The sequence below is a fragment of the Lissotriton vulgaris genome, chromosome 5, assembly GCF_964263255.1.
Source record: "Lissotriton vulgaris chromosome 5, aLisVul1.2, whole genome shotgun sequence".
Taxonomy (NCBI): domain Eukaryota; kingdom Metazoa; phylum Chordata; class Amphibia; order Caudata; family Salamandridae; genus Lissotriton; species Lissotriton vulgaris.
The window spans coordinates 1,966,285,896-1,966,299,287 of record NC_141693.1 but is presented as its reverse complement, the minus strand read 5'-3'; the positions used below and the strand labels follow the sequence as shown (position 1 = coordinate 1,966,299,287).

The window sequence follows — 13,392 nt, the reverse complement described above, 5'->3', positions numbered from 1 at the left end:
TTACCAAGGGTTGAGCAAGGGATTAATTCAAAGGGACCCTTTTCAAGATCCAGTACTGTGTCTGCGGCATTGACACTGGTTGGAGGTGCATACTTACCACCACCAATAAACCACCTTCCTCCACCAGGAATTGATTTAAATAAGGCTAATTAACTAGGCAGAGCGCACTTATGAAATGTATAACATTCTGATGCTACAAACAGTAATGCTTATGAAATATATAACATTCTGATGCTAGAAATAGTAAGACCACAGAATACAATATCAGTGTTTTTACTGTTAAAGTTAAGGACAAGAGTATAGAAACTTCTTTCTATAACAGTTTTTAGCTACTGCTGAGCCTGAGCACTGGCAGGACCAGCCACGCCTAAAGCTGTGCCATGCAGTCAGGTAGGTGAAATTAACATAACTGCAAGGTAAAGCAGAGTCTTCTAAATAGGGAAGATTTTGTGTTGCCATGCTTCTCTGAACTATAAAATGGTATACATATGTAGGTATGGGCTGAGGTCTGACAAGGAGGTGTATGGACTTGTTTTTGAGGTAGAATTAGTCAGTCAATCCAAAAGCATACCTCTCAATGATCTGCATCACCAAGTAGGGTGAGACGGATGAGTTCTGGAGGGTGATTCCATTGACATCAATGGATGTGACCAATCTTTTGGGGAGCCAGTCAGGTTTTATTAGGCAGGGAATCCCATGTAAGGCTTAGGGAGGCATTCAGTTGTTCTGGAAGGTGAAAATGATTTGGAGGGGTGGGGTCACCTGCAAAATGAGGATGAGACTCATACTTATTTTTTAAAGTCTCATAGGGGTAAGCTGAGCAGATCTACGATCTGAGTCGAAGGTAGTTGCAAGTATATGGATAGGGTTGCACCTGGCTGTTCTTACACCGGAATGATCGGTATTTTAGTGGCTTTGTCCGTATACAAATCGCTATAAATCTGGTATTTTTTTCCTGTCATAAGTGTGGAGTCTGTGTTGTTAGTTGATGCGGGAATGTGGGCAGTCTAGAGCGTGGGGTTCGGTGATAGCTGAAGATAGCCTTGGATAAAATCAGGAGCTCATTGTAGAAGTTACAAATTGCTCTAACTAAAGAAGTTACTTACCTTACGTCTTGAAGGAGTTATTACAATAAGTGCATACTTTAAACAGTAAATGTTAGAAGAAAACACTTTAATTCTACACCTGTCGTAATGCCCCCTGACTGATAAATAAATTAAACAAAGGCAGAAAGGTTTGGGTAAAAATTAAAACCGATGATTTCAAAAAAAGTTTTACTTAAGAATCAGCTCTGGGCCTTTTCAGAATCCTAAAACACGAGCAGAGATGGCCAGTATTTTCTGGGAATGGTAGCAATCCCATCAGAGTGACGGAATGTTTATTCACATGTTGAGCCAGAGATTCAAATTCAAATCTCTGCAACCGATATTAAGGAAACCGCTACACCAACCCCCTCAGATATGACTACACCAACCCCTCATATTTGACTGCGGTATTAGGAATCATCAATGGTTTTACCTTTGCAGCATACAAGAGAATGAAGACAACAGTGCGCATGTCCAAGATGGCCGCCGCCTATTAAAGCACTTCCGGATCATCACTTCCCGCCTCATGCCTAAGCAGGCATTTTTATGCCAGAATCTGCGCGCTATAAAAGGGGAGAGCAGTCTTGAAGCAAACAATTAGCGGGTATGTGAGCTTGTTCTTTATCACAATTATAGTGTGCACTGAACATATGTATCTCTACTTATTTTACATGGTATCCTTATTTTACATGGCAACCTACTTCAACTCCAAAATCGCCCGTATCCTAGTCTCCCTCCCCCCTCCCTGCCTGCCGAACCTCATGGACAATGATGCATCTACCAACCTCACAGGAAACAACATACATCCTCAGCTGACCGCTTTCAGGGCAGTAACATTGGACGAAGTAGGCACAACCATGGCCAAAATGAAAAGCGGCTCCCCTCTGGATCCCGCCCCCATTAGATTCCTGAAAACAGTAGCCCCTGTCATCGTGCCCACGATCACGGAGCTAATAAACATCTCGCTCTCTCAAGGCTCTGTCCCCCCTAGCTGGAAGAGCGCAGTAGTCAAGGCACTTTTAAAAAAAACTCATCTGGACCCCGCTGACATGGCGAACTACCGACCAATCTCACTCCTCCCGTGCGTCAGCAAAATGGCCGAGAAACTGGTCAATGGGCAACTGTCACAGTTTCTAGAAACGAACAACCTTCTGCGGCAGTCCCAAACCGGGTTCCGCCCGGGCCACGGCACAGATACCGCCTTTCTCGCTGTCATCGAGGAGACAAGGTGCATTCTGGATTCAGGAGGGTCAGTGGCAGTGATCCTCCTGGACCTCAGCGCAGCCTTTGACATGGTTAACCACCGTGTCCTTCTCCATCGGCTGGCCGTGGCAGGGCTTGCAGGCTCCGCGCTCACTTGGATAGAATCCTTCCTTTCAGGGCGCTCGTTCCAGGTATGGGATGGCAACTCCCACTCTGCCTCCCTCCCCCTCTTGAGCGGAGTCCCCCAGGGGTCCTCATTAAGCCCCACTTTGTTCAATGCATACATGGCCCCCCTCGAGGATGTCGTCGCCCCCTTCGGGATCAAGATAGTGAGTTATGCGGACGACACACAATTGGTCGTCTCTCTCTCACACCTTGACAACCACCCAGACAATCTACGGAACTGCCTCCAGGAAATTCACCACTGGATGTGCGAGTCATCGCTCAAGCTAAACGGCTCAAAGACAGAAGTCATGCTTTTGGGCAAGCAATGGACATCCATCCCCCCATCGGTCTGGCCAGACGTTTTCGGGGAAGTTCCCACCCCGAAACAAGAAATTAAGACCTTAGGAGTCTGGCTGGAACCCGAGCTGTCTTTGAAAACTCAAGCAGCCAAAACAGCAGGCATCTGTTTTGGTCTCATGCGCTCCATCCGCAGGATCCTCCCACTACTTCCGCCCCTATCTAGGAAACTTCTGGTCCAAGGTCTGATCTTGGCGCGGCTAGACTACAGTAACATGGTCTATCTGGGAGCTCCTGAAGCCACCATGGCGAAACTTCAGCGTACACAAAACGCAGCTGCCCGGCTCCTTATGAATCTCCCCTCCAGAGTCTCAGCCAGACCAGCGATCAAGGCCCTCCACTGGCTCCCTATTCGACAAAGGGTAGAATTTAAGGCCCTGTGCACCGCACACAAACTTCTCAATGGTCTTGGCCCTGCTATCCTGAGAGACCTGGTCACCCCATACAAGGCCCCCAGGTCCCTACGCTCGGACAATGAGCGTCTGGCCAACGTCCCTAGATACAGGAAGGCACGCACCGGCGGCCAATGCTTTTCTGTAAAAGCGTCCTCAGGATGGAACTCTCTTCCTCGCCCCCTGCGGCTTGAACCCAGCCATCTCCTTTTCTGAAAAAAATTGAAAACGCTGCTGTTCCCAAAAAAAGGTCCCCTGTCCCCTCTGGTCTCTACAAATGCTACAGCGCGGGGATGCCTCCGGGTCACCAGGCGCTCTATAAATCGCTAAATAAATAAATAAATCGATGTCTACGATTACCGGGAGGTGAACCGCGTTACGGTGGAGGCAACTTGGTCGCAGGAAATGGACCAGAAGACCCAAAAGGAATATAGTCAGCAGCGGTCCCAGGCATGGCGAGAACGCTCGGAAGAGCTCAGGGGTGCCAGTATACAGGGGCGAAAGGCTACCGGTTCAGGCTTGGACTTCCGGTTGGTATTGGTAAGGCAACCTGAATTTCTACATAGGAAGAATGCTTTGTATTCATGCGAACACAATGCTTTGTATTTTTACAATATACTGACATTTTTCGAATCGATTACCTCGTGTTTATTATGTTCAGTACGATTTCTTTGTATATATAATCAGTAAACTCTCCCAGCACTTTACATTTCCACAATTAAAAACATATGGTTGTATAACCGTAACCTATTCTGTGCCTACAATAAAGAAATATTATTTATTGCAGTATGTTCTAATAAATCACTATTCCCGCAAAAAAAAAAGGAGGCAACTTGGTCGCAGGAAATGGACCAGAAGACCCAAAAGGAATATAGTCAGCAGCGGTGCCAGGCATGGCGAGAACGCTCGGAAGAGCTCAGGGGTGCCAGTATACAGGGGCGAAAGGCTACCGGTTCAGGCTTGGACTGGTAAGGCAACCTGAATTTTTACATAGGAAGAAAGTGTTTAGCAGGCCTTTGCACTTAAAGTTCCATTGCTTGCACACATGATGCAAAGAAATGGTGTTGCACACAGTTACGGCCCTTGGTGGCCTTTGGACCAGTTTATTAATTTTAAGTGGTGTCGGCCTGCCTTAGTACATGCACATGCCGGTGCGGGGGAGCTGCACGGACATGCAGTTGAGATCAATATGCAAGTGGGTAGAAACAATTGAGAAGCCTACGCAGGGCCTACCATCATTTCCCTTGGCGGGCTGCCCTCACCTCCTCCAAATAGTGGAGGGGCACAGAGGTTCCCAGGTGTTAGCTATGTCTATGAAAAATCGTATTGGGCACCCCCTCGAGACTACCGATCTATAACTTTTCCATGGTTGGCCGTCAGTTACAGTAAGGCTCCAAATCTATGGCCCCAGGCAAAATGCTTGCAGTATGCAAGCGACCAGTCATTTAATAGTGATACCATAAGCAAGTTCCAGAAATAGTGTTTTACAGGGATACCATTTAACTTGGAGAGGGTTTGGGATGCTGTGTGAGGGGTTTCACCCCATCAAGGGTATGCTTCCACTATTAATTGCTTTAGACATGGGGCAGGTCAGGGGATACTTCAGGTGTGTCTGGTAAATCTTAGGTGGAGCAAGATATATGTCAGGAAATATGCCGTACAAGTCAGTATAAGATAAGACCACAGGGGACTCCAAGGTATTTCACAATTTCAGGCGGGGCAGCATTTTCCTAATTCACCCACTTCTGGCTCAGGCCACCCTGTTACACCATCACAGGTCTCGTCAGGTGCCCATGATATCTGCTGCGTTATGGGGGACTGTACAAGAAGGTGGCTGTGGTTCCCAGATAGCCCGGGCTAGGGTGAGTGCAATATGGCTCGCAGATCGGTGGGTGGGTCGTTTTTAGTTAGAGCTCGTTCAGGTTAACCTTCCGACAAGGAGGGCTATTGTCTCCAATAAACAAAGTCATGGTAAGTGCATTGTTATGTCCAACATGCCTGGAGCCCCAGCGATAATCCGACCACCTGTTAGTCCCCCACGAAGGAATAGACGCAGTAAGTGCATAGTTACGCCCACAGGGCATGGGGCCCTAGCGATAATATTGTCCTGTTACTACGGGTGACATTCAGCAAATACTCACACCCATGGGTATGTCGAGAAGAGGTGGGTAGTGTTGCCAGCTACAAATTCTCCACACAAAGCTAGGCGCCCAGGCGGCAGTCCACGTATGGCAACCTTTGTTACTCTTGACAAATTCAAGTTAGTTAGAAGTATCACCTTTTGTTCAGCCCGGGGAACATCTTCCCGGTATCTCTGGAACAGCCATGTTTGCATGAACCTAACTACGGTACTGGGTGGTGCCAAGTAGTGGGCAGTGCTTAATTTGTAAAATATGAAGTGCAGGTGCTCAAATGTTTGTTGGAGGCCACACCCAGTTTTTTCCAGGCTCCACCCACTCCCTCCACTGGCTCCACCCACTTACTCTATTAGCTCCACCCACATCTTCAACTGGCACTGCTAAAAGTCAGATGTAATAACAATTACATTACACATTTACAAGCACACACCTTGGCACGCTGCTGCACACTTAAAGAGCCTTTAAGACTATGGGCTCATTAATTATGTGTGCAACCTACTTCCTGTAGGTCTATAGGATTGTAGAGCACACCTTGGTTAAATGTGTGGTTTCTACAGAATGATGCTAGTCTGTTTGAAAGAGCCTCAGGAGTACATATCAGCTGGAAGACAATTTCCTACTGGGAACATGGCTGCTTGCAATATGATCAATCACTGTCCTTGGCGGATATGTTTTTGGGTCGAGGTTGGCTTGGAGTCTTAGTTATACACTTAAGTGATTACAATTTAGTGCAACTGTCTAGACTAGCGCTGCTAAAAATGATGAAGGTAATTTATTACAAATGAAACATGTGGTCAGGCATGGGAAGAGTGTGGAAAGGGACTAGTAAGTATGCAGCCTCAGGCAGAGCAAGAAAGAAATTAAACAGAGAGGAGATTGTCTTTTGAGGATAGCATGGTCTCAGAATTCTTGCACACAGCAACATTATGGTAGAGGAATTCTTGTTGTATAAATTGGATGGTGTGCATTTGTCTTGCATGGCAAATAAGCATATCTGCTGAATTTAAGAGAAAAGGTGGTAAGCATCCAAGGGAAGAACCTGTGGTGCTGGAAGGATCAGTGATGGGTGATTTTATGTTGTGGTGGAAGGGGGTCAGGAAAACATGGTACACACAATCAGTGTTTCCTGCTTGTCTAACCATTGTGAAGGTCTAGCCAGCCCAGCAGGCGGAGGGGAGCAAACAAATAAGACACCTCATAAGGTGCAGGGGCAAGAGGTTGAAAGTTATGAAAACTGTGTGTGGCCGGGTATAGATGGATGCATGGATGAAGTAGGAGTAGGGGTGATAGATGGTATAAGTTGCAGTTGGGGGGAGAAAGTTTGCAACACCACGAGTTTCAGAGTCTGGTGGTTAATAAGAGCATTAATAAGAGCACACTTTGTGTTAGTGAAGTGGGGTATTTTGTAGTTGTATTGGAGTTATTGTGTTACATTACAGACCTCTCCTAATAAGGTGGTCTTTTTGTTATTTTTTGATTCTATGTGATGGGTGTCACTGTGTCACTTGCCTCCGAACAGCACTAGCGTGGCTCTCAAAACCAAGCGTCATAGAGGTCTATTGTCTCGCAGTGACATTCGGGACTTGGGAGTCTCGCACAGTTTTAGAAGAGTCACCTGCCTGCCTCTTGGCGAGTGTTAGACCTGCCTGCACGCTCATTCGGCAGACTCACCTGCAAGAATGCACTTGGCAGCCAACGACTGTGACAAAAGGGGGTTTCTGCAAAACTGGGAACAATTCGGTCTACCACGGGTAGTAATAATCTAATAACCCAGGCAACGGAAAGCGGAGAGCTACCAGCCAATCAGTCCTTCTATATAATAAACAGCTACAGTGTGCTCTGTGTTGCATATATATTCCATCCATGCTCAGTCAATCGCATGTTTGCAAACTTTTTGCAAAAGTGTTTTTTTTTTTCAAAGATGGGGTGCCAGAGTGCCGGTGCGTGCGTTGTGCAGATCACTGATTTTGTGCCACTAAATACATGCCACATGAGATCCCTAGAAGAGATAAACAGTTCACGACACAGAAGAGGATCCAGAACAGTAATCTAGTGGTGCCATGTAAACATCCCCAAATAGTACACCATAGCAGCACTTGCTGCCTCGGCAAACAACTGCCATTACATGAACTTTTCTCAAAACCAGCAAAGAAGCCTAAACCAAGCACAGAACAAAGAAAATACACCCCTCTGCCAACAACAAAATCTGCCGCTTTCCGCCCTGCTCTCTTCCGCGGGCAGCACAGAGGAGTCTGAACCCGCACCACTCACCTCTCTCCTCACGTCGACCAGTAGTAGTGTTCAACCCTAATAAAAATAATTAAAGAGCAGCTGAGCAGAGTCCTCCCCGATCGGCGCGCCACTACCTGCCCAGCCCCTTCACCCTGCAACACAGCACCAGATGACACCATGACCAGACTGGTTTAACTAACGCCACTGGCCGCGCTGAAAATAATGTATTGGACCAGCACCTGAAGAATTTACGTGCCTCTGCAGAGTGGAGTTGAAGAGTAGCAGTAAGCTGTGTCTCCTCGATCCTTTGTGTGACACCAGCCTCCGGGGGAAAAACGGGAAATGTGTGAATCCTCTCGGCTTGTTCTGTTCTTCCTCTGCCCCCATGCTTACCCCATCAGAACCCCCAGCGCGGCCCCGCGGCCCGCCCAAATGTGTGTGCATGTTTGTTCCACGGCCCGCCCACCGGAAACAGTCAACACTTCACTGACTGAACTAAGAAGGGCCCGGCCCGCGGCCGCCATGAAGAACCTATTCTATTTATTATTCATTTATGAATAATCTCTTGGATTTAGGCTGCAGGCTAAGGGATTAAGAAGAATCACAGCTGCAACACTATTAAACGCCATGAGTGGGTCACACTCGGAATTCCTGAAAGACACGCTGCGGCTGCACTGACTACAGTAAAGGTACATTTTAAAAAATCATCAAATGAGTGACATGCCCTCAGATGAGTAGACCCGGCCCTGACAATAAAGTGCCAGTGCTAAGCACCGGAAAGCACCGGCACAAATTAAGCACTGGTAGTGGGAATAGCGTATGTCACGAAGAGAGGGTCTCTTTAGGTTCCCGCGGTTTTCTGAAGGTAGTGAGGTCTGCAGGTGGGGGAGGCGCTGCACCAGTCAGTCCTTAAGTTATTGACTGGATCACCCCTGCGGATGTGCAACCACACTGTATACAGGTCCAAAACAGAGTTGTACCTACCAGATGAGGTGCATTTGCCTAACAAAGGGTTCAAACTGGTCCTCCACAGGTGAGCAAGCGATAGGTGGGGGAGGGCGAGTGCGCCAGTAAGCTCTTCGCCCTGTGGCGGGGTCCCGGGCATGAAAAATGGTGTGGACTCCTTTTTGGCATGCAGGGCCGGACTGGGAACCAGAACCGGCCCTGGCAAAGTGCTCGGCCGGCCCCCCTCTCCCCCTCCGGGAGGAGAGGGGAGGGGGGAGAGGTGCGACCGCGTTCTATGACAGGGCCGGTTTTCGGCCGTTTTTGTTACAGGGCCGTTTTTGCAGCATAACGGCCCTGTAACAAAAAACGGCCCCAGCGGCCCAAAACCGGCCCCCAACCATGCGGCCCACCGGGGGATTGCCCGGTGCCCTCAACGGCCAGTCCGGGCCTGTTGGCATGGACTGTCTGACCCTGGAACAGGGCGAGTATTTAAAGGGGGCTCAGTCATGACTTCTATTGAAGAAAATGTAATTTCAGGTGGGTGCCAGTTAAAAGAAAGCTATTTTTGGCTTTAAAATCGGGAGTGTCCCGCCTGATTCCGGTCTATTGGCACGTATGCTTGAGAATCAGCTCCGGGCCTTTTCAGAATCCTAAAACGTGAGCAGAGATGGCCGGTATTTTCTGGGAAAGGTTGCAACCCTATCAGAGTGACGGAATGTGTATTCACATGTTGAGCCAGAGATTCAAATTCAAATCTCTGCAACCGATATTAAGGAAACCGCTACACCAACCCCTCAGATATGACTACACTAGCCCCTCATATTTGACTGCGGTATTAGGAATCATCAATGGTTTTACCTTTGCAGCGTGCAAGAGACTGAAGACAACAGTGCGCATGTCCAAGATGGCCGCCGCCTATTAAAGCACTTCCGGATCGTCACCTCCCGCCTCATTCCTAACCAGGCATTTGGGTGCCAGAAGCTGCGCGTGCTAAATTAAGGGAGCGGAATTTAGGTTAACCGTGACACAGACAGACGTTTTCCAAGAGAAGAAGCCCAAGCAACCTGACTTCTGCCTCAGCGACGTACCGAGAAAGAAGACTGATTCTAACGAGAATGTGTGCAAAGAAACCGAGAACAAGAGGCCCGTGCGTGCGCACAAGCTAACTCGTCTCTCCACCTGTGCGGCATGGCAAACCTTTCCATACTTTAGGATTAGTTCCATATTTCTAGCAAAAAGTACATGTCAGGCAACGTTTTAATCGGTAGATATGGCAAATGAGTCACGCAGATTAAATAATGAAAGCCTCTGACGTCATTTTAGTTTGTTGTACCTTATAATTAATCTTTTAGACATCCTTCCATAACGTTACATAATAATAGCCTGTCTTCTAGCCTAACACTACGAGCTCTGTAAGTAACAGGTGTTATTAATAAGCATAACTACAGATTTTATTAACATGACGAGCCTGAAAAGCTTGATTCTACCTGCTGCCAGGATTCGAACCGTGACCTGCAGGTCACACACAATGTCAGCAGAGAGAGTCATTCCGTGACCTGACACTTGGAAAGTCAAAAGTGCAAATTAATAACGTTGGCATTATTCCCTGCGTGCCTCGACGCGGGTAAACATTAAACTGGAGTCTGTTCATGGACGCTGCGTTAGCAGAGTGCCAGCATACCGCAACAGAGAGTTCGTAATTCCTCTTTCAATACAATTGTGCAATTTTACCCTGTGTTTGATCAGTGCGCAGACAACCATAAAGATACATTAATCTACCAATTCACTTCAATATTGCATCTATTAAGCACTGTTAGGGATGTGCAACAACGGTGACAGCTAAACACTACACAGAGAACCACAGGAGCACTTTGAGTGACACACCGTCGTCACATTACAAAGAAGAAAGTGGCACCCATTGGCTCTTTATTCATTTTTTCCTGGAAAATGCAAACTTCCAGGACAAATTATGAATCAGCAGGCTATGTTTTGAAGAAGTGACAGTAAATGCTGCATAGACTTTTATTTGTGAAACATGGTCACCTGTTGTCAACTTCTGAAGCACTTCTGGTCCAGCTGTTGGAGCAGGATGGTATGCAGTCAGGCCGTTGCTAAGGTAGGTGAACGTTGCTAAGGTATGTGAATAAATGCTTTTTCTATTGACTGGTCTGTAAAGAAAAATGGTCAAATTCTGTCTGTGGAACTGTCTTCTTTATAAGACCATTTCCTACCGGGAAGGTGAGAGTTCACTGTTAAGTAAGGCAAACTTCCAACTTTCAAAGCATACATGTATTCATCATGAAAAAGTTCCAAATGCGACCTTAAATGAACCCAGTATTTTAGTGGAACTGCCCACATAAGTAAACATTTTAGAATAAATAAGGCGCTATTTCTCTCCAGTGCACCATATATAACTCACACATAAAGAATTATACTGCTCAATGTGAGACATCCCCTTTCTGTCAAATGGGCCATAACATTGACTGTTAGTATTTGATCTTCATAACAACCCTAGAATCTCTCCTAACCCCTACAATTGCTCTCACATGAGCTAGGAAAATACTGTCATAAGAGTCAAGAGGTTGGGCTCACAAATCACCCCTCATCTGCCTTCTTTGCATGGAGTAACATTTTGTTTTTGTTTTGTCTTCTACAGAAAATCTTTTTATCTGACTTTTTTCCTATATTCAGTTCCCCTAGTTTACTTTGACACACACTCACTACTAGATATGTCCTGTTTTACTAATATTTTGTAAACCACAAAACACCTTAACTAACAGTACTCTTTCACCTTAGTGCATCAGACTAAATTATATGCACCATGAGCCACTCTGCCCTTAACCTTGCTGGCATTAACGCTGCCCTGAAGCAGTCTTTTTGACCCCTTAGCTTTAAACGAAATATTGGAAATGATACAGAATTACTATAGTGCAAAAAAGGTTTATCCAGTCTCGAGTGGGGATTCTCCACCCATAACATTTTGAGAGGATGTGCCACACAGACCATGCTCCTAAGGTCGATGCATGTGATTGAGTGCCCAAGTAATGGCTTTATGACTGTGACTTTACAATAATATTTAATTCACACACACACACACACAGCAACAGTCTGAATAGTACTTAGGTATAACGATAGGAAAAGACTGAAAGTTATCAAAGAATTACACTCATTCACTTGAATGCACTAGGCACTTGTTTATGAAGAATTTCCCATAAGTATATGTACAATGTGTACCTGTCTGATATTAATGTACAAATATCCACACTGACACGATAAATAGTGCGACCATATGTAAGAATCACAACTACATGAGAAACTATACACGCATTGATTGAACATTAAAAAGTACTCTTAAGCGATAGATTACAACACACAAACAAGTGTAACTCAAAATCTTTCTATGTTGAGTATATATGACAATATGTTTATTTCTTGGTTTTTCATCTCTGTTTTTGGCTCTTTCTCTCACTTTCTGGCAGTCTTATGGAAGCTTGTGACACCTGGGAGTAAACTAGCAGCCTGATTGACACAGTCAACAAGATAACTTCCAAGTTCCCTATTTTCTGGTGTACTGTAATTGTGAATTTACACAAACGTGTCTACTATACATATTTCTGCAACAAAAGTACTGGCAAAATAATTTCTATACTGACAATAACCACACAACAACAAAAGGCTACTTCCGCCATCAAACATTTTGCCTTAAGGTACGCTTACATTGGAGTCTGGGTGAGAAATTAACCATCTTCTAGAAGAAGAGGAAAATAATGTTTGCCCAGGATTACCAGTTTTTAACAAGGAGGTATGTTAGTAGGTTGAACATATGTGCATTGCACATCAAGAAACCCAATAATGTTGTTGTCTAGTGGACATTTTGGTTCTCAGAATTATGAACTGGGTGCAGACTGTTGAATTTCTTTCAGTGATACTGATTTATTCATGTTAAAAGGTGGTCAGAATTGCTCTAATCCTGGTGTGTATAGCAGATACTTTCTTAAATAGAAGTTCACACAACCTACCTTTGACACGAAGGACCAGTAACGGTAACACCTTTCTTCTGCATCTGTGGAGTTACCATCGTTGACTCTGCAGACTATGAGATCTGGGCTTTCTATATTCGAGCAAAGATTAGTTGTCATGCAGGCGACGGGGTCTCCATTCAAGAACACAGCTGTTGCCCACATGAGCAAGGGGAAGAAAAATTGTGACCAAAATCGACGTAAAGATAAGCCGGCAAACTGAGAGCAAGACATTTGCCCCCAGCGCCACCTTTTCCACTTCCATGTCATCACATTTAGAATGGAGAAGGCAAATCCTGGAAGCAGGAAAAACAAAATCCCAAACCACAAATTGTGGTCTATGTGGCATGGGCATGAAAATGCAAGCTGCAGCATGTTCTGGAGTCCAACAAAAATACTCCCCAGCGCCCCCCACAGTAAGAGTCTCAAGGGGGCCCATGCTGTGAGGTCTTTGATTGATGATCCTGTTGTTGGGGGGCTTGACGGCTCGGCAGAAGACATTTTAAAATGATTTTTGTGTCCCACTTCTGACGCCTGATACCTTAAAGAGATGTTACGTGGAATGAGATGTCCTCACACGCCTTAGGCTTTGCAGAGGTGCGTCTGGTTTCCTGTAGGAAAATGTCCGCAGGCGTCAGTACTTATATATTGTTGTCCACGCCCACTGTTGGCACTGATTGGCATAGGTGATATGAGGTACAACAGGAGAGTAGGAACTATGTAAATTGCTTCCGGCCGTGAGTGGAATATAAATCTGCAAACCAGCTCCCTTTGCTTCAAACACTTTTAGCCAAATAGTAGGTTTGATGTGTATTCTATATTAGGTATGGAGCAGTTCTCTCAGCTATAATTTAGA

At 45.8% G+C, this 13,392-nt stretch overlaps 1 protein-coding gene across 1 annotated transcript in view; it reads right to left on the bottom strand.

Moving 5' to 3' along the window:
• The window catches only part of LOC147717897 (uncharacterized), a 44,566-nt gene extending 31,498 nt beyond the window's left edge, over positions 1-13,068 (bottom strand). Inside the window, exon 1 of the mRNA XM_086920581.1 lies at positions 12,537-13,068. Coding sequence (XP_086776707.1) covers positions 12,537-13,037 — 501 coding nt within the window. The 5' untranslated portion in view covers positions 13,038-13,068. The remainder of the gene's footprint in view (positions 1-12,536) is intronic.
• Between the last annotated feature and the right edge of the window lie 324 nt (positions 13,069-13,392).